The 21,702-nt window shown below is 43.5% G+C and overlaps 2 protein-coding genes across 16 annotated transcripts in view; one reads left to right on the plus strand and one right to left on the minus strand.

The window, feature by feature from the left end:
* The window catches only part of FHOD3 (formin homology 2 domain containing 3), a 479,946-nt gene extending 473,674 nt beyond the window's left edge, over nt 1-6,272 (plus strand). For all 13 annotated transcript variants that reach the window (XM_031003628.3, XM_055368089.2, XM_055368091.2 and 10 more), the window contains one exon: nt 5,664-6,272. In XM_031003628.3, coding sequence (XP_030859488.2) covers nt 5,664-5,746 — 83 coding nt within the window. In that variant the 3' untranslated portion in view covers nt 5,747-6,272. The remainder of the gene's footprint in view (nt 1-5,663) is intronic.
* A 3,612-nt stretch (nt 6,273-9,884) lies between these two features.
* Nucleotides 9,885-21,702, minus strand: part of TPGS2 (tubulin polyglutamylase complex subunit 2) — a 41,994-nt gene continuing 30,176 nt past the window's right edge. For 2 of the 3 annotated variants that reach the window (XM_004059344.5, XM_031003659.3), the window contains exons 6-7: nt 21,542-21,702; nt 19,165-20,147 (exon numbers count right to left, since the gene is read on the minus strand). In XM_004059344.5, the coding sequence (XP_004059392.3) occupies nt 19,902-20,147; nt 21,542-21,702 (407 nt within the window). In that variant the 3' untranslated portion in view covers nt 19,165-19,901. Of the gene's footprint in view, nt 10,175-19,164; nt 20,148-21,541 lie in introns of those variants that run through there. The other variant, XM_019013873.4, reaches the window with a different exon arrangement.

A 21,702-nucleotide genomic window follows, 5' to 3' on the forward strand; every position in this document is an offset into this window, starting at 1 on the left:
GTCCACTTCACTCTGGCCTGCTACAATTAGTAGCCGAGACCGATCTTCACCACTCTTTTTTACCCCCAGAATGCTTGCAACTGTGCACATAAAGGCTGCATTGTCAGCATAGCACTTGGCTAGCATTGTTGAGATAACCCAGGCAGAGGGCTGACACTCTCGACTTAATCTGGGAAGGGGAAAGGCAGTTTTGTCCTGCCCAGAACTTAAAATATTGTGGAAAACTCAAGTCTGTAGATTCCTGAGCTGCCTTTCCTTTCTATCCTTAGTTTAGGTAGATTCTCCCAGAAAACAATTGGCAAAACTTATTTTTCCTTTCGGGCCAAACTCTCCCTTTGCCCACCTCCAACGTGACTCATAGGAGGAGGCAGTTGGTGCTCGCATTTTAACTGACTGCTTTCTGTTCCGTTCCTACCTAGGAACCAGAAAGAGTCTTCAGGAGTACTGGATGCTAATGTAGTCACAGGTATAGTAGGAGGGCATGGGCTGGGCTCTGCAAGGCCAAGGAAGCCACAGCCAGACCAGTGATGGCAGAAAGTGCCTAATGCCACGAGTATTTCTGAGTGCTGTCTCAGTCTCAGTGAACTTCATCTTGGGTTAGATGGAAGTAGGAGACTTCAACCTTGTCACCACAGACTGTCACTGTCCTGAAAACCCCGCCTTTTCCTGCATCTCAGATGACAGTGATTTAAGTGAGGGGCCCCAAACCTGGACATCTGATTACCCAGGGAAGGTTCAAATGCAGTGCCTGAGCCTCTCCCCAAGACTCTTGCTCAGTGTGTCTGGGGTGAGTCCAAGAAATTGAATTTCAGTCAACTAGATTTGGGAATGTTTGCTTTTTGTTGTTGTTCTGGGTTTTATTGCTTCAACGTTTTATTCTGAAAAAATATTAGACTCACAGAAAAGTTGCAAAAATAGTAGGACAATTTAGCAAAACCAGGAAATTCAAATTGGTACAGTACTATTAACCGAACTGTAGGCTTTATTCATATTTCACCAGTTTTTCCACGAAGGTCCTATTTTTGCTCTACGATCCTACCCAGGATTCCAGATTGCATTTAGCCCTCATGTCTGCTTAGTCTCATCTAATCTGTGAGGACACTTTGTGACCTTGGTATTTTTGAAAAGTACCGGCCAGTTATTTTGTAGAACATCCTTCCATTTGGGAAGCCTGTGCATATAATGGACAGGATTTTATGTGGAAAAAAAGGAAGTCCCAGGGAGCACATCTGGCCCTGCCGTTTTACGTCCACTCAGAACAAGGAGGGCGTGAATGGACGGTGTTGAACAGTGGCCAAGCCCGGGACCTCCCAGCCACAAGACATGGACATTTAAGGCATCTTGAAGTTCTGGTGTTAGTCAACTAGACTCCTAGACACATTGCTCCCAGTACACCTGGTAGAAAATCTTTGGGATCTTTGGGATTAAAAAACCAAAAAATGATTTTCAAATTACACTTGATAATTATGTGCAAAAAAACCCCGAAATAACATCTCTCAGTGCTGCAAAGGTGAAAGCGCGCAGATGGATTTCTGTCACCTGAAAGTAAAGTTGGGTCGATTTCCTGTTGATGTGAAAGATGGTCAGGAACTGTCCTGCCAAACATCGGCAGGGCACAGCTGTTTCCAGTGTGGACTGTGATCCAAAGTCGGCTCAAACCCTTCTCTACCACTTAGCGTGAGCCCCGGGCCAGTGACCAGGTTCTCTGGTCCGGGTTTGCTCGCTTATTGAAGATATAACAAGAGTTCCCGTCTCACAGTGTTTCCATAAAGATTAAGTGAAACAACCCATGTAAACACTCAGTAAATGGTGGCTGCCATTGCCATTGTTCTCGGATGCGACTCATCTTAGTAGAATCACCTGTGAGCCCTTTGTGGGAATTTTTAATGTTTTCATTTCTAGGGAGGAAGAAAAAGAACTTGGGTGTTTTTCCTGAGTCCCCAGACAGTCCTGTGCTGCATGCTGGCAGCAGAGGCACCCCACATCAGATTCTTCCACCATCACTTTGACACCGTGAGAACTGTCACCAGGGCCTGGGGTGCAGTGTGGCTGCTGGTGCCTTCAGAGTGACCCATGCCATCTATGGCAGAGTTGCAAGGCAGACAGGGATAAACATTTCCAGTCTGTTCTCTGTTATGAGCTTTGAGGGGAGGCCGTCCCATGGGGAAGGCTGGAGAGCAGCTTTGATTCAGCTGGAGCATCTGAGTGGGAAGTGGAAATGAGGAGTGGGGAGAGGCCCAGGTGTCATCCGCAGCCAGCCGACCTTGCCACAGTGCTGGAGAATCCTCTCTACTGGGTGGCAGAGTTGTTTCTGCTGTGGAAGTTTGCTGTGTACCATTTCATACCCTGCCAGCACCTGTTTGCTGGCCCCCTTGTTTTGTTCTCTTACGTCCCCAGCCTTTTTTTTTTTTTTGCTTTCTGGAAACTTTCTGAGAGCCAGCTCCCTGGCTGGACCCCATCTGCTGCCCTGAGTGTTTCTCCCCACACTGTGTCCCCATCAGGCCCCTGCCTTTCTCCCCAGAGGCTCCCATTGCAGAGGCTCAGGGTGCACATGTACATGATGTTTGATGAATGGCAAAGAAACTGACCAGCAGACGGATGGTTGACGAAACACCCAAAGGGACCCTTGTCGCGTGTGACTTGAATTGGGTGTAAGACTGATTTTAGCTGATTACTTTCATTTCATGTGGTCTTTCAAGTGGTAAGGTGAATTAACTTTGGCTAACAAAGGGAAGGGTTCACATTCTCAGGTATTTTTCATTACACCAAGGGGATAACATATATCTAAGAGAATTTTTTTTTCAAATTGCCATGGAGGTCCACAGAAAGTAGGATTTCATAAATGGGGAAGACTTTTCCATGAATACTCGCTTTTCAGGGATACATCTGGCAAGCTAAGGGAATGAAGCCTATGTTGGCTTTTCCCTCACAGCAGAGGACACGTGAGCACAGACCAGAGGGTGAAGCAGCATCCCAAGGGGTCTGGAATATCCAAACCATGAGTAGACCCACAAGGGAGAGGGCACAGGCTCTGTGCTGTCAGGTAGCAAGACCCATAAAGGTACCTTTAGTTCTGTTCCCTGAGCCTGTCCCAGATAGGCTGGCCCAATGTCTGAAGCTATTAGAAGATTGTTACATGAGCTGTAAGGTGACAGGGCCCTTATTCGAGTATTAATATTTATATCAACTGAACTGAGCAGTTACAGGACTAAAGCAAATGTGCAAACAGAAGTGTTAAGCATCTTTAAATACCTTCATGGGTAAAATATCTGTGGGGTCTTCTGTAGTCATTCAGCCACAATATATACCTAAATGGACAAAGATTCGTAGACTGATGTCCACACCACCTTCTGTGGCTGGTGAAATTTTAAGATGCCCAGCTAGTGCAGCATGAACTACTTCTTCTTCTTTTTCTTTTCTTTTTTTTTTTTTTTTTTGAGATGGGGCCTCGCTCTGTCACCCAGGCTGGAGTGCAGTGGCACCATCTCGGCTCACCGCAACCTCCGCCTCCCAGGTTCAAGCAATTCTCTGCTTCAGCTTCCCCAGTAGCTGGGACTACAGACGTGTGCCACCATGTCTGGCTAATTTTTGTATTTTTAGTAGAGATGGAGTTTCACCATGTTTGTCTCAAGCTGCTGACCTCAAGTGATCCACCTGCCTCAGCCTCCCAAAGTGCTGGGATTACAGGTGTGAGCCACTGTGCCCGGCCAGCATGGACTTCTTTAGGAAGTATTTTGTATCTTGGTTAAGAAGTTGCAGCAAGAGGTCTTTCTTGTCAAGAGAGATATTTTATCTTATTTACTGTTGTTAAAATTATCTTTCTTTAACAAACACTCTAAGGAGTCTTTAAAGAACATAAAAGGTTATTACAAACTAGTATTTTTATTGCTGCCCCATAGAACAAATTCTGTTGCTCAGTTGAATGTAATCTGCCTCCAGCTGAGACTTAGGAGCCAAACATTTTGTCTTGTTGAGCCAGACATTCAGTCTGGAGGCCAAGGGATCAGGGGTGGGGGAAAGAGGAGCTAGTGCAAGAACAGCTACAGATAGATTGCTTTGGGGCCCAAAGCTAGGCTTGGAAATACAGTAGTTGCAGTAACACGATTTGAGAGAACCCCTCACCACATATCCCACGTCTCTCTAAAAACCCATACTTGATGTCTGTGTTTTGATTCTTTGAGTTAAATGCTGAGTACACAATGGGTTTTCAATAAATCATTTGTTGGTTGACCAATTGATGGATATGATGTTGACCCCTGTTCCAAGTGCTGATTCCTGGAAGAGAAGGAGCCCTTTATTTTCATAATAGATATTAGTCCCCATTGATTCTGCCATGGACATAGGTCTTTCAGATCTTTTGTCCACAGGCTGAGTGAGCTTATATTTAGGGGATGATGGGAAGGCATAGACCATGGGGTGTGGCCTGCAGATGTATGAGGTGGGCCCTGGCCTCTGGGGAGTGGATGAGGGGAGTTGGCAAAGGAACTGGGGAGACATTAAGGTGAGCTTACTTTCTCTGAACTTTGATCAACAGCCTGCCCTGGTCATCTCAGGAACTCTGGCTGATTTGGGATTTAGGGTGAAGGCAGATCCATAACGTTTCTCTTCTGAAAATGAATACCCCAAACTCTGTGCGAACTTTAAAGAAATACACAGTGGGTCAAATACAATTTGTAAATTAAGGAAAATTTAATTAGCCACCCTTTCAAATGAAGACTTGTCTTGGGTGAGGCAGCTACCTCTTCATTCACCCTTATCCAGCCTTTATTTTGATGTTGAAATTGAAATACTAAACAATGGGAATACTATCATGCCAAGCTAAACACAAGCCAATTCTAAGTCAGTTAAATATGAGCATCCCTCCAGTTGCCAACTGCAACCCCCCAGTGAGAGTGGTCATTGGCCATTCTTGAGTCTTGTGTGTTCCATAGAAAACAGCCACCAATTCCAGCCAGAATAAGTTTGGCAGTTTGCTCCCTAGCCTGCATTCCTCGAGGAGCCACTGGTTATTTTAATTATTGTCTCTAGAGGCCTTTTAGTGAGTTGAGGCTAAGACCCACAGTACTCATGGAGAGATTTGTCCTCACTGCTGCCCCTTGCCCTGGCTTCATGCACTTGCTCTGTGGGTCTTGAGCATGTCCCCAGCTATTGTTGGTCCTCTGTTGGATTTGTGAGGTTGTTGGGTCTTGTGGAACCCCTCGCTGTGCACTGGTTGCCTCACCTCATTTGTATTAGTGGAGCTTGCATTTTCCCCTGCTCTGGAATCACCTTCCCAGCTCTGATACACTCCTCATACTGGGTAGATGCTGAGGTCTCTCCTGCCCTCTGCACTTCTGCAGTTCACCCCCTTCTCCGAAGCCTCGTGAGGGTGAGCCTCTCCTCCTTTCTCTCCTCTTTATAAGTGCCCGCACCACTCCTCTCGGCCCTCCAAATCAGCACCTGTGGCATTGTTAGGCCAGCCTGTGTAGCCCCAAACTTTTGTCCTGGCAGACAGACTGCAGGGCACTTCAGCAAGAGCAGGAAGGTGCAGAGTGTGAACCCTCTGGCTTCTCTGGAAGTCCGTGGGGAGAAGGGGGGACTGGAGTCTTGACTGCCCTGTGCCTTGCTGCTAATACTTCCTTTTCTTCTCATCCCTTTGGGTGTGACCTGCACCACCACTGCAGTGCGAAGAACCCTGAAGAGCGGCCTGACCCCAGAAGAAGCCAGAGCCCTGGGCTTGGTTGGCACCTCGGAGTTGCAGCTGTGACACTCATGGGTTACTCCCAGGAGTGTGCTGAGCAGAAGGCAAGCTCTTGCTGGATGAAACCCCTCCAGGTGGGGTTGGGGAGACTTGATATTCACATCCAACAGTTTGAAAAGGGAGAGCTCAATTCCCAGTGTCACCCCATGGCTTGTGTTGCCTGCTACGCATTGACTTGGATCTCCAGGAGTCCCCTGCACATACCTTCTCCATCGTGTCAGCTGTGTTTCTCTTGATTCCGTGACACCCGGTTTATTAGTTCAAAAGTGTGACACCTTTTCTGGGCAAGGAACAGCCCCTTTAAGGAGCAAATCACTTCTGTTACAGTTATTACGGTAATATGAGGCAATCTGATTAGCTTCACAGACTGAGTCTCCACAACACCAAAATATCCAGATGTAAACCCCAAACTTGTACACAAAAGAAAGCACAGATTGTTTACCTGTTGTGGATTTTAGATGTAACAAATGTTTATACAAATACATACATGTACACCATGTTTCAAATACTAAATAAATAGAGTTTAATGCCATAATGAGAAACTTTTATTCTTCTGGGAACAGGACCTTAAACAGTTCCACAGGCTCGCCTCTTCAGAATGGCAAAACTCTTCTCAGTGTCCTCAGAAGCACCCTCGCTTGGAACGGCCTTCAGATCCTTTGGGCTGTATTTTGTTAATAGAGTGAGTAACATCAACAGTGTGCTCTTTGAAACTCCTTTTATAATTGAGCCTAAGTCCTTGTTACAGGACGTGTTAGCTGTTGTTAACCTAACATCTATCACCTTACCTGTGTGGTTTGTTTTGCCCCATCATGATATGGAAGCAAAAATGAGAGCAGCAGTTTACAAATCTGAACTATTCCACAACTCACTCACTGGCCTCTTATGTCAAAATTCATTTTCTCAAAAAATTTACTAAATCACCAAAACAAAATGGAAATGTAAAGCTTTGTGTACAGAGAGCCTCAGAATCGCATGCTTAGTATAGTCATGCATCACGTAATGATGGGGATATGTTCTGAGAAATGTGTTGTTAGGCAATTTCATCATTGTGCAGATATTATAGACTATACTTACACAAACCTAGATGGTACAGCCTATTATGTACCTAGGCTATGTGATACAGTCTGTTGCTCCTAAGCCACAAATCCATAAGAACATGTCACTGACTGAATACTGTAGGCAGTTGTAACAGCGGTATTTGTGTTTCTAAATATACCTAAACATAGAAAAGGTACAGTAAAAATACAGTATCAAAGATAAAAGGTGCCCCTCTATAGGGCACTTATTATGAATGGAGCTTGCAGGACTGGAAGCTGCTCTGGGCAGGTGAGTGGTGAGTCAATGTGAAGGCCTGGGACATTACTGTGCACTTTTATACATCTGGCAGCATAAATTGTTTACACTAGCATCACCACAAACACGTGAGTAATGCAGTGCACTATGACATCATGACAGCTACAATGTCACTGGTGATAGGAATTTTTCAGCTCCATTATAATCTTATGGGACCACTGGCATATATGTGGTCTATAGTGAACCAAATCACTGTTCTGTGGCACATGACTATGCATGCTTTTCAAGCGCAGGTCATCAACAGCTGAGATCAGATGGGAAGGCACTGGGAGGGGCTCTCAGCAACTGTAGAGCAATACTGAGGGGTCTGAGACCCAGATGGTGGTCATACCCTCTACGGAAGCCCCTTGGCCTGGGGTCACATGGTTCCCTGTGAGGAACCTCTGTCTCTGAAAACAGGGAAAGGTAAACCATTGCAGCAGGTATTTCGAGGGGTTGAAAAATCATCAGGTCACTAATTCCATCTTTGTCCTACTTTTAAAACCTCTGTAGGCCGGGTGCGGTGGCTGACGCCTGTAATCCCAGCACTTTGGGAGGCCGAGACGGGCAGATCACGAGGTCAGGAGATCGAGACCATCCTGGCCAACATGGTGAAACCCTGTCTCTACTAAAAATATAAAAATTAGCTGGATGTGGTGGCGCATCCCTGTAATCCCAGTCACTCGGGAGGCTGAAGCAGGAGAATTGTTTAAATCAGGGAGTCGAGGTTGCAGGATCACACCACTGCACTCCAGCTGGTGACAGAGTGAGACTCTGTCTCCAAAAGAATAAAATAGCCTCTGGGACTCTGCATTCCTGAACCTGGGGATATGTGATTTATAGGCAATGTGCAGTAGCATTGCTTAAAAAGCCAAAGATAATATATTTTCCCCATAGGCCTCTGTGCCTGTGTTCCCCTCTCTGCTCTAACCCCACTTACGGAGACAGGGAGCTTGTTGAAGCAGACATTTGTCAAATAGTACATGATGGATGTGAACACCCCAGGAGAGCCTGGAACTTGCAAGAGTTGGGTCTGTACATTATAGACTGTTGAGTTTAATCACCTTATTGAAAAGAATACATAGGGTATTAATAGTCATTTTCCATATGCTTCTAAATAACAGGTACAATATTCCGCTTATGGTTTAATAGTTTGTGAGAGTGTTCGCCTATTGCTTGCCACTGAATGCAGATTTGGAATGTTTGTATGACATGAGATAATGATGCACAGACAAAAGGAAGCTGTATTTTTGTCACACTGTTTAGTGAACAAATATGTCAATGTCCTCCTGAGGGTCCTTGGTATTCTGCTGAGTTGTTGCTTTAGAATGGAAGGTCATATTTAGAAGGAAGTGATTGAATAAACCTAATCTTAATTTTGTTTTAGGGATCAAAAAGTTCACAGAAGCAGCAAGCAAGGTCAACTAATTTCTTGCTTTCAGCTAAGTAAAAAGGGTCTCTTTTATTGGGCCCAGCATCTTGCTTTGATGATAGAGTCATTTCCCACTCTGATTGGTGAATGGATATGGTGAGAGGTTATTTGGATTGCTGATACTTTCTCGAGGGAGGGCCAAGCCCATTTTATTCTCCTAATGAGCACTATTGTCTTTAAGAATAATTTTTGTTTAAGATGATCCACTTGAGGAAGTTAAGATTTAGGATTTTGGGGAATTTGTAGTTCAAACACAGTTAGTTCAGTTGTTGACAGTAGAGACTGTTCCTAATTACTGGATTAGTGACAATGATTCCAGAATGTTTTGTCATTTAAAACTATAGCATTATATGTATAGGAAAATTATATAGGCTGGATAATTAGAAGTGTCAACAAAAAAACATAGGATCTGTAACTCTGGAGAGGAAACTATTTCTTATAAAGGGTCAACCAAAAGACAGGCACTTTGAGGGACAGGAGGGTAGAACAGGGATTTATGCTGAATGGGTTGGCCAAGTATACATACTCAACAGTTACAGGAGAAGCTATGAATATTTATGAAGGTGGTCCTAACGCATGTGTACTGAAAAAACGTGTTACATATGGCCCATGTTCTCTTAGGGGTGGAGACTTTTAAATGTATTACCATTAAGCCCTATACATCAAAAGGTGAAGCAGAGACAGGAAGGCACTCAAGTGTGCAGCCTCTGTGAAACTGACCGGAACCAGTCCATGGTTGGTGGTCTTTTACCAGGAGAAAGTTACAGAAATAAATGTCTTGTCCAATCAAAGCATGTTTATGGCTGATAGAATAAGGGGTCAGTTAGCGTCTGGTGGTGTTCTGTCACCCAGGCTGGAATGCAGTGGCGCAATCTCGGTTCACTGTAACCTCTGCCTCCCAGGTTCACGCCATTCTCCTGCCTCAGCCTCCTAGCTGGGACTACGGGTGCCTGCCACCACGCCCGGCTAATTTTTTTGTATTTTTAGTAGAGACGGTGTTTCACCATGTTAGCCAGGATGGTCTCGATCTCCTGACCTTGTGATCCACCCGCCTCGGCCTCCCAAAGTGCTGCGATTACAGGCCTGAGCCACTGCGCCCGGCCAATTGTTTAGTTCTTTAAGTGTAGGGAGGGGTGCATGACTTAACCCTTGGCTGACATGGCTTTAGGTCCTGTTTATTATTTGGTATCTTATTGTCACAAAGTTGTTCCGTCAGTCTTATGATCTCTCTTTTAATATCAATGCTGATCAGTTGTTGTGTCTAAAACCACAAAAGGGAAGGGGGTATGATGAGGTGTGTCTGACCTCCCATCCTGTTATGGTCAGAAACTCAGTTTGTAAGGTTCTCTGGAGTCCCCTGGGCCAGCAGAGAGTCTGTTCACTTGGTTGGAGAGTTTTATTTGTAGTTCTCAGAAGCAACACCTAACAGTGAAAAATAGCACATTCTTGCCATAACTGAGGAATGATTGCGACACTGTTGTTCCCATGCTGTTGGATTGGCGCCTGCTGCACACGCTGCAGCTCCGGGGCTTCATGCTGCTGACTCTTTGCTTGTGGCCAGTCCCCATGCCTGCAGAGACACGGCTCCTCAGCTCCCATTGGAGGGGCTCAACAGCCAGTTTCCAGTGAACACATTTTCTTCTATTCATTTTGATATTATAAGTTATCTGGTGCAGGTGGAAATAGGAATACATGGGTCTTGGTTCAGAATTTAAAGATATTCCAGAGGCATGCATAGCATGTTACAGGTAGCACATTAAATGAGCCACAAGGTAATAGGGGGCCTTGTGTTCCTCTGTGTCAGCAGCAGTTTTCCTGAACTATGAGAGGTCACTGCAGTATGTGGACTATTAAGTTGGCCCAGCTAAGCAGAGGGTTTGGCTTTTTCTCTTTCAGAAAACTAACCAAAAATTTTGTTTCCCTTCAGAGAGACTTCGCCCCTAATAGTATCTGCCTAAAAATGCTTTTAAGCCCTCACTGCTCTTTGGGGAGAGCGATCCCACTGGGGAACAGCCAGATGCTTTTGGGCAGGGCAATGGGCTAGGAAATAAAGTTGCTTTTCCAAAAAAACACTTGTCATGTACCCAAGGGAATAATTATAGTTTTTTAAATCGCAATTTTCAAATAAGAACTGAATAAAAACGTGGTATTTATACAGGAAGAGCTGGCTGCCTGGGACAGTTCTTGTAGCCATTTTATCCAGTCCCTGAAAAGAGGGATCCTTGATGATACACTTATTTAGACAAGGTGATTTTACTGGAACTCAGCACACAGCAGCAGGTGGTAAACTGGCTACAGAATAGAGCAATTCAGTCAACTTCAGAGGCTTTCTTGGCTTAAATTATTAGGCATGCGATTAGGAATGTTGTGAGAATTAAAGGAGCTCATTCACAGAGATGCAACACATCCTCAGAAATGCCACCTCAATAGAAGGAAATGAACTCTAATCCAGCTAGCTGTCCCTCTGTCAGCAGGTGGTATGAAAAAATAACATTTATGTCTTCGGAAGAAAAAATTGCCTGAAATTCTAAGGGTTGTGGTAATTTAGAACTTTCTAAACCTATCTATCTATCTATTGGTCAATCTATCTGTGTGTGTATACACACACATATAGAAGTTCACTGTTGGGTTAAACTATATGGACTTGTGTTTGTGAACAAATGTAAGACAGATTTTTGAATTTGTCTTCTGCTTGAATTCTGTTTCTGATATTATATTGAAGACGGATTACCATTTTTTAATGGCCTAAAAACATGATTTGTGAAGATAGTTATTAAGGCCACAGCCATCTATTTTAGAATCTAATTTTCAAAGGAAAATTGAGTTTTTCTGATGAACACTGAGTTGCTCAATAAAATACATTCTAGAGCCCCAACACCATGTCCTAGAACCTGTGTAGCCAGGGTCTAGAACCACCTGTGGTAGCAGATGTGGCCTGGAACCACCAGGCACTTAAACACAAACCCTCAAGTACCATCCATATCACCGTCTCTGTCCCATGAGATGGCCTCGTTTTCAAAATAAAGTTGAAAAGTATAAAGCTGGGCGCTGGGGCCTTGGTAAAGGTGAGCTGTTTTTCCAGAGGTTTAATCTTGTCTTTAGTGTGTTTCATACTTGAAGCTTTTGCTTGAGGGATGGGGTTTCTCCTTTACACTCAACTATGTTCAGGCTGTTTATGCCCCTGCCCTAGGGACATATTCTTTTCTAGTCTTTATGCTGTGGAAGAAAGATTAACCTAGCTGGTCTTCAGAGGAGTACCAGTTACCTCAAAACATGTTTTTTTTTTTTTTAAATTTTAAATTTAAAATTTTTGTGGGTACATAGTAGGTGTATATATGAGATTTTTGATACAGGCATGCAATGTGTAATAATCAAATCATGGAAGATGGGGTATCCATCCCCTCAAACATTTATCCTTTGTGTGAGAAATGTTATTTCTTGAACAATTATTTCTGAGGCTAGGAGGACGATCCCAAAGCTAGGCCCCCCTGTTCCCTAGGAGGGCAAAGGAGATGAGCTGCTTTAAGATGCAGAAAATCCTGAAGACCTAGAACCTGCTCCTTCCTTTCCCACAGCTTTCCACACTGGAGACTGTGCAGAGACCTAGAGAGGCTGGGGCTGCCTTGGGGTCTTTGACTATCACATGGGGAAAGCTCAGAACCTGCACAGCCCACTCTGCAGCTAAAATGGGTAGCAGCAGGCTAACTCATCCTTGGCTTTTCCTATGAGCCACGGCTGCAAAAGTAATATGTAAAGTAGAAAAGGATGTTGTGTTTTAGGTTAAAAAAAAGTCTTAAGATTAGGTAAATATCCTTATTCTTTGTTGACTATAGCATAGTATAAAATGGCTTTTCACCAGAATTATTCTGAAAATTATAATATAAAACAAGCCATGCTTGCTCTAACTAGGGCTGCCCAGTGGAATGTTCTGTGATGATGGAAATGTTCTATATATAACTAATATGGTAGCCACTAGACATATGTGATTACTGAATACTTGAAATGTGGCTGGAGAATGAGGAATGAATTTTAAATTTTTATTTTAGTTTATGGCTATGTATTAGCACAGGTCTGAGAGAATATACCTTTATATGTACTTTGTTGCTGTTTATTCATTTTGTACACAGGAAGTTTTTATGTTAAATTTAGTTTTGTATAAAATTGCTTTGGACTGCAGTTTCCTCCATCAAGAAGATCAAACAATGTCTAAGAAACTATGTGATATGGTTTGGCTGTGTCCCTACCCAAATCTCATCTTGAATTGTAGCTCCCATAATTCCCGTATGTTGTGGGAGGGACCCAGTGGGAGATAATTGAATCATGGGGGTGGTTTCCACCCTACTGTTCTCATGGTAGTTAATAAGTCTCACAAGATCTGCTGATTTTATAAGGGGGTTTCCCCTTTCACCTGGCTCTCATTCTCTCTTTGCCTGTCGCCATGTAAGATGTGCCTTTCGCCTTCTGCCATGATTGTGAGGCCTCTCCAGCCACGTGAAACTGTGAGTCCATTAAACCTTTTTCTTAAAAAAATTACCCAGTCTTGGGTATGTCTTTATCAGCAGCGTGAAAATGGACTAATACACTATGTCTACATTGTGCTCTGAGTCTTGGGAATTCTTGTCCACAAAGGAGAATTCTATGTGAAGTCAATACTATCAAATATACACTCTTCTCTCTTGACATATCCCACCTAGAAGATACAATCTCTCCTCAGCAGAGTCCACATCAGACCTGTGAGTATAACCCTGTGATTACAATACATGCCATGGCAGAACACACCTGTTTAACAGCTAAATCCACCTTACAATAATGCTTTAAAAAGCAGCATTTCAGTTCTTGTGGTGGTGGTATGTGTTTTCACCATGTCACCCTCTGGCTGGTCTTCACTACTGCCCTTCACCCTTATCACCTGGGAATCCTGTTCACAAAAGATTTTATCCATGTGAGATTATGTAGTTGGTTGGATACTGAAAGCATCCAGAGAGATGGTTTCTTTCATAATGCTCGCTACATTTATCAAGGATGGTATTGGACAAGGCCTGGGTGCTAAGAGCTATAGGAAACATAAGGATGTGAGTTTACAAAGATCCCATTTTCAGAACCACAAAGGTACACTGTCAGATAAGAGTTTTGAGCCACAGCTAGTGAGTGGCAAGAGGCAGTCTGGGAGACAATGTTTGGATGCCAAGACATTGGAACATTGCTAACATCTTGCATTATGGCAGTTTTATGACAGGGATGGTCTGTGGGCTGAACTAAGGTATCCTGCCTTTAAAATAAAGTAGTGACTGTCTTTTCATAATTTGCATAAACATTTAAATTAACAGCATTTTTACTTTTTTCTCAATTTTGCTTGTTGTCTGTTCCTACTGGTCTATCTTGAAGTATGAAGCAGTTCTTGATTTAGCACAAGATTATGTATTAACTGATTTTAGGTTTATTAATATTTCATGGGGTTCCATACTAAGTAGCAATGGATTTTCCAGAGTAACATGAAGTCCCCATCTGATGTGGTCTGGATTTGTGTCCCTGCCCAAATCTCATGTCGAATTGTAATCCCCAATGTTGGAGGAGGGGCCTTGTGGGAGGTGATTGATTGAATCATGGGGGTGATTTCCACCTTGCCATTCTTGTGATAGTGAGTTCTCATGAGATCTGGTTGCTTACTAGTGTGTAGCCCTCCCCCTTCACTCTCTTCCTCCTCCTCCAGCCATGTAAGATGTGCCTGCTTCCCCTTCCCCTTCCTCTTCAGCCATGATTGTAAGTTTCCTGAGGCCTCCCCAGCTATGCTTCTTGTACAGCCTGCAGAACTTCAAGTCAGTTAAATCTCTCTTCTTTATAAATTACCCAGCTTTAGGTAGTTCTTTATAGCTATGTGAGAATGGATTAATATACCATCTCCACACTGAAGACACAGAGGACACAGGCAAGGTGACCAAAAGTTAATTGAGTGGTACTGGCATGAAGCACTTCACCTCAAGGAGGGTTCTCCTTGTGGGCTAGGGCTTCCCAGAACCCTGAGGTGGAGGTGGACTGGAGCTGGACCTTGGGAGGAAACTCTAGGTGTAACGGCACAGGAGGAGACCAAGCTGGAGTTTTGGAGAGAGAGAGTGGTTCAGGAGAGCAGGGCAAGATAGGTAATATAGAAAGTTAATGGCTGGAAACAAAGGGGCAAAAGAGGAGCTAACCTTTCTGAATTCTCAACTATATATTAGCTTTTTTAATGGCCACAATTAACTCCATAATGGAGGCCATGTGTGTTAACAAGAGAATGCATAGCTGGAAAAACAGGATCCAGTCTGTGTTGCTTAAGCCAAAGAAGGATATCTGGCTCGGTGTGGTGGCTCATGCCTCTAATCCCAGCACTTTGGGAGGCTGAGGTGGGAGGATTGCTTGAGCCCAGGAATTCAAGACAAGTCTAGGCAACATAGGGAGACTGCATCTCTATAAATAATGATAAAAATATTAACCAGGTGGTGTGTGCCTCTGGTCCCAGGTACTTGAGAAACTGAGGTGGGAGGATTGCTTGTGCCCAGGAAGTCAAGGCTGCAGTGAGCCATGATTGCGCCACTGCACTCCAGCCTGGGCAACAGAGTGAGACCCTGTCTCAAAAAAAAAAAAAAAAAAAAAAAAAAAAACATAGGGAAATTCATCTCAAGATCCCAAGGGTAAGAGCACAGTCAACTTGAATTGGAAATCCACTTCGTGTCCAATTAACTGTAATGAAGGGGCCAGACTTTACTAGACAAATATGGCTACCAGGGACTCTGTGAATGGCTATTGGACAGAAAAAAGTTATAATCTTTAGAGCAATTGCTAAAACATAAAGCAGTGTAGTATAAAAACCAATAGATAAATTGAATAGAATTATTTAAACAAAACTGAAGGAGTAAATATGGGTCTACCTACGGCATGCCTGGTCATGAGTTGACAATTGATGAACCTGGATGATGGATACATGGGGATTCATTATGCTCTTCTATCTTCGTAAATGTTAAAAACTTTCCATAATAAAAGGTTTAGAAAAATACATGCATTTATGCTGAAACTAAAAAGGTCCCTTGATCCTTCTATTCTAGTCATTATATATGCTTTACTGGAATAAAAACAGATTTTGAATTATTCTCCATGCAATAAAAGCAAAACCACCCAGACCCATTAAGTAACAAATTTCAGATTTGGTAAGCATCATTGTCACCACTTCAGTTGATTAAAAATCTTGATGGCTGGAACCTTTCCTGGCAATTTTGATTTAGTATGTCTGGAGGGGGATCTGGGTATCTTACTTTCTACACATGATTCTAGTGGCATTGGTGCATGTCAGCTTTAAGGGCTAGATTCTGTGTATTATCAGGTGCAGGCTGCCCCTTTTCATTCCTATCTTTGGCTTGGTTACTTCCCTGCAAGCAGCATGATGATGTAGCACTTTATGTACAATCTCAACTACATCGATGCATCATGAGGCATTCTGCCATTTATTCTCATTTTGTGACTCCAGCATAATGTCTTTTTCCTGGGCAGTTGATTTATAATATAGCCCATTTCCATTTTAATTGCTTTAGTTTCAAAACATAAATTTCCTGGGTGTTTTTTCCCAATTTAACCCACTTAACCTCCTGTTGTTGGGTCTTTTGCCAGAAGCGCTCCCCTCCTCCTTTACCAGGGCCAGCTTCATGGGTGGGTGACCTGTGCAGTCACACAGGGCCCATACTCAGAAGGGCCTCACACTTAGTTTAGTGCTCTTCTGGCAGTATTTTATCTTTGAACCTGTGTTCTGTAAGTGAAGTCTGATGGGACAACAGAATATATGCATGAGCGGAGGAGACATGTGCAACATATATCCAGTGTTCCTTACCGCCCCATTCACATGTAGCCTTTGTGATCCCCTGTGAGCAGAGAACTCCATTGGACCCATGATGTGTCAGAGCTCGAAGAGATTCAAAGTGAGTACAAAGTAAGCATCTTATATCTACAACTGAGTAAGTGGGGGATGCTGAGAGCCCCAACAGGCTGCACTTCCCATCCGAACCAGACTGGCTTCAAACACAGAAAGAAGGCAATGGCATTCTAAGAAACATGAATGACTAAGGAGCCCTATCATATCCTTTTTTACTCATATACATTCCTGTGTTGGCCAACCACTTACGCTGAAAATACCAAGAAGTGAAACAGTAACAGTTGAGTTAGTTTTGTACAGTGTTTCTACTGTTGTGGCAAGAACGAAATACATATGCATACAGTATGTAAACATAAGCTATAAAATACAAATTGTGTAATTTTGGTGATTCTGCATGAGTAAATGCTCATATTTTCTTTTTTTTTTTTTTTTTCTTTGAGACAGAGTCTTGCTCTGTCGTTCAGGCTGGAATACAGTGGTATGATCTTGGCTCACTGCAAGCTCTGCCTCCCGGGTTCATGCCATTCTCCTGCCTCAGCCTCCCGAGTAGCTGGGACTACAGGCGCCTGCCACCACGCCCGGCTAATTTTTTTTTGTATTTTTAGTAGAGATGGGGTTTCACTGTGTTAGCCAGGATGGTCTTGATCTTCTGACCTCGTGATCCACCAGCCTCGGCCTTCCAAAGTGCTGGGATCACAGGCGTGAGCCACCGCGCCTGGGCAAATGCTCATATTTTCATTTAAAACTGGAATTGCACAATATAAAGATGAATAGTAAAATGCATGATAGGAATTTAAGTTTTTAGTTAGAACAGCATTAAGTAGCAAATAAAAAACACAGCCATAACAAGTTGAGAAAGACACTATGGAAGAAAGGAAAAACATTACATTTTAGTACCTGTAAAGGTAATGTTTTCCTGCTGTTTGCACAAAAGCCTCACATCTTCATTTTGTACTGGATCCTGCATTGCGTGGAGTCAGTCCTGCTCTTCCCTGCTCACTCCTTCTGAGGCAGGTCTTGAGCCTTTCCTTATCATAACCCCCTTCCTTTGATAGCCTTTTGAGAACTCCCACTTGATTGCCACAGATTTGAGTGGCACCGCTGACCTCCTGGTTCCTCCGCTGCTTCACTTGTGGAATCCAGGGCTGATTTAGAAATGCTGTGATTCGGGGGATCCCCAAGTACTAAAAAAGGGGTATCTATCTGCTGCAGTGGAAGATGACATAACTTCTCAACTCCCTTCTAACCTCGCTTGTCTTGGAGAAGCAGCCAAATGCTAGAATCTCCTATCCAGTGCCGTTGGCTCTTCCTTTGATCAATTTTGGCAAGAAAAATACTTCTGGAAGACGAAACTCCAGCTATTGTCCTCGACAACTTGGTCTCTCTATATCCTTTTCTGCCACTCCATGAATTGTTGCACATTTATAAATCCTTGAAGTATAATAACCTAAACAATTAAAAGGGCCAAAATGTCTCCTAGAGAATATGTGACAGTATGTTATGGTTAAAACACACACACACACACACACACACACACACACACACACACACACACACACACACACACACGTTTAAATGACCACACTGAATTATAAGTGGTTAGTTTTGGGATTGAAAAGGTAAGAGGTCTCGCTATTTTAAAGCAAATGAAGAAGCTGTTAATACGAAGCTCAGTTGATGCTCCCAAAGACTTTTAAGCGCTGATATTTCAAGACTTTGAACTATTACAAATATGGGGAAGCAGCCAGTTAGAGCTTGCCCTGATCCTTGAAGGCTAACTCTTCACCTTGGTTTTCCTCAGGGGCTATGGAAAGTGGTAGGTGGAGGAGATATTGAAGGCGCTTTCTCATGAATATCTACCATCACTATTGTCAACAATCAAAATAAACATGTTTCAGAGCAAAAGTGCATGTGGAGAATCCTGTGGACTGCTCTTAGTTCCCCAGTGGGTTTGGAAGAGGGAAACCCTGGGTCGATTAGCAGGTAGACAGTGCAAAGGAAGGAAGTCTGGCCAATCACCGGGGTAGAGAGAAGTCAGGAAAGAGAGTGAGCCAGCTGGGACTGAAGTGTGCAGATGGTAGAGGCCCCTGCACCTCATTCCTCAAAACTCCTAATTCTCTAACCTCTCGGACTTCAGTACAAAAACTGCAGCCACCCAAAGAACTTGGGGCTAGGTGGGTGACTCCCCACTTTCCCTGTTGGGAAGCAGGGTGAAGGCCTTGCTTCTGCCCACAGCCAGGACTGTAGAGGGAGGAAATAAATAGGCATTCCTAATTGAAAATCTGAGCAACCTTCTCTGTAAAAATTTCATTAAATGTAGTAGGTATGTCAGATTTATCTTGTGTCAAATATTAAGCATATGTGGGCTAGAGGTTCCCCCATATGTCAATGGGAAAATGATTTCTGAATTACAGGCAACTTGCTTCCAAAGGAACTCTTGGAAGCCCACCCTGTTCTAAACAGGAGACTGCTTGTCCTAAGGATGGCCAGGGACCAGGCAAAGTGAGGCTGGACAACTCAGAGCTGTGAAGAGGCAGGCAGAGAAGGTGGAAAGCTTCTGTTAACAGTGACTGGCACCATTAAAACTCTTTCTTTATGAAGAGTTGTGCAAAGCAATGTTTGGGAATTTTTTGTTTTTAAATGGTAAGAATAAAGTATAGCAGAAGTACACCTTCTTTAAAAAGTTAATAAGGAAGATAATTGTGGAACGTGTACAAACATCATAACACAAAACTGGAAGCAAGAAACTTCACTGGAAACTGATGAGGAAGACAAACTTTATAGGAAGCTACAAAAGAAATGAGCAGAGCGAGATATTTGTGGTAAGGGATACAAAGAACATACAATTGTGTATTTGAGAGGTTTCATGGAACATTATGACCCATCCAATGAAGACATCAACATTATTTAACAACAAAAATTAATTGAGGAAGAGCAGTATGAAAATATTCTAATGCAGTGCTGTCCAACAGAACTTTCTGTGGTGATGGAAATGTTCCATATCTTTGTGCTAATACAGAATCTACCAGCCACATGAATACTCAAAATGTGGCTAATGCAATTGAAGAAATGAATTTTTCATACAATTTACTTTAAATTTAAATAGTCATATGTGACTAGTGGCTCCTGAATGAACGATGCAGTTCTAATGCTTCATGGGTCAAAACCAGTGGTTTCTTTGGGGGACTTCTCTAATCAGTGCTAAGGGATTGAGGGTTGAGTGTTGAAGAAGAGGAAAGCACTCATTAGACTTATTTGGGCACTTACACAAGATTCCAAATTCCCCATTGCTTCTAGAGGCAGGGGACAGCACAACCTGCTGTGGAGGCCTCACTACGAGCCTGGCTAATGTCGGTGGGACTAAAAGGTTTACAATTTTGGTCATTCAACTAGAAAGAGGCCTATGGTCCACACGCAAAACTGGAGGTCACCCCTAGGGCCATCTGTGCATGGAAACCACCACTCTGGAGCTGGTAGGGAGTTGGAGGGAGGGGTGCTCACTTCCGGGTGGGGTTTCCAGAGACAGAGGAGGATTTAGAAGTGGAGGAAGTGGAGGGACCGGAGGGTCCTGAGGGCCCTTTCTGGCCACCTGCAGGCTGCACAGGCCCTTTCTTTTTTGGGATGACGATCTTGTTCTTGCTCTTAAACACTTTGCTGGGATCTAGCTTATTCACAAAGGAGTCGGTCTCTTCTGTGAGCAGGTTTGTGTTGTAGGTGATAGGTTTATACATGCTGAACCATTGCTGTAAGGCAGAATTGGAAGACAAGGTCACAATTCCAAGGAAAAATGCCATTCTGTGTGTTCTTTTTGGGGGATGCAGGAGAGCTGGGAACAGGAGGCAGAGGTACATTTTCATGAAAAACTGCCTAAAAATCTATTTGCTCTTCCTTTAAGTGGAGGTGATAACAGATCCCATCAATCTCTGGTAAGATACACACATTGCTTTATGAGGTCTCAGGACCTTTAAGATAAATGCAGTATGAAAACTAAGAATCTGAGCACACTTCCTTCTGATTTAGTGAGTCCTGAGCCTGGGATGCTAGATCCCAAAGCACTAGAGGACAGCGTCTATTGTTCTGCCCTCAAACCAGCTACTCCCCATCAGGTGGATTCTGGCAGCACCATTCCCCCAGGAAAGGCAGGAGACAGAGGCCAGTGTGGGCCTCTGCTGAGGGATGCTGTATCTTGTTGGTGTTCTGTTTCCTACTGTTTTTTTAGGTAGCTGAGGGCAAAGGGCAACCACATTTATTTACCTTTTAAATCACAGCCGCCTCTCAATGTTGACCAGATAAATGTTATAATTATGTGACATTTGAAGAAAATGAAGCCTACTAGATGAATACATACATAGTAAGGTGAGCTGGAGCTGAGTTCCTAATTTGCTGCTAATTTATAGCTGCAAGAAACCACCACGAAGGAGCCCAGATGAGCTCATTCTAGTCAAAAGTTTTTCCAGCCACACTTGGTGTTTTCAAACCAGGTTGTATACCTGGCATCTGTATGTCTGAAATGGTGACCAGACCTGTAATATAAATGAGGCACACCCACACAGTGGAATACTCTGTAGCCACTGAAGAGGACAAGTGCCCTAAATGTACTGAAAGGGAATAAGCCCCAAGATGGAGTGTTATGTGAAAAGAACAAGATGCAGAATCATGTTGACAGTACATTACACTTGAGATTTAGAAAAAAGGAACACCAAAAGTGTGCATGCATGCTTTATGTGCAATGAGTATCTTGGGAAGGGCGTACAGGAAACTTGTAATAGCAGCTGCCACTGGGGATGCACACTTGGAAAACAGGGGAGTGAGAATCTGACTTTTCACTCTTCCTGGGTGCATGTACTGCCAACCCAGAACAAGTCATGGGACATAAACTATCCAACAGAATTTCATTAAAAATAAAACTCCCCAGTTAATTCTGAGAATCAGTCAAGTTTGGGAACCACTTAACTAGATGAGTAAAGTGAGGTTGTCCATTGGAATCATCTGTCTTGCTTATTGAAAATGCAGGTTCCTGGGCCCCACCCTAGATCTCCTGAATCAGATGGGGAAGTTGGGAACCTGCAATGTAACCATTTCCTCAGTAGATTTTGGAATATACCATAGTTTGCAATGGCAGGTGTTCCTCCCTTACCTTGGCCTGTGGGCTAATGCCATAGCTGGTGAAGGCATATTGCCACTGGGGCAGGCCCAGGTGGGTGATGAGCAGGCGGTAATAGGCAGTAAAGGTGTCTGTGAGAAAATGCCAGTATAACGCTCTGTCCAGGAACCAGATCTCAGTGTCTTCTGCTAATG

The sequence above is a fragment of the Gorilla gorilla genome, chromosome 17, assembly GCF_029281585.2.
Source record: "Gorilla gorilla gorilla isolate KB3781 chromosome 17, NHGRI_mGorGor1-v2.1_pri, whole genome shotgun sequence".
NCBI lineage: Eukaryota > Metazoa > Chordata > Mammalia > Primates > Hominidae > Gorilla > Gorilla gorilla.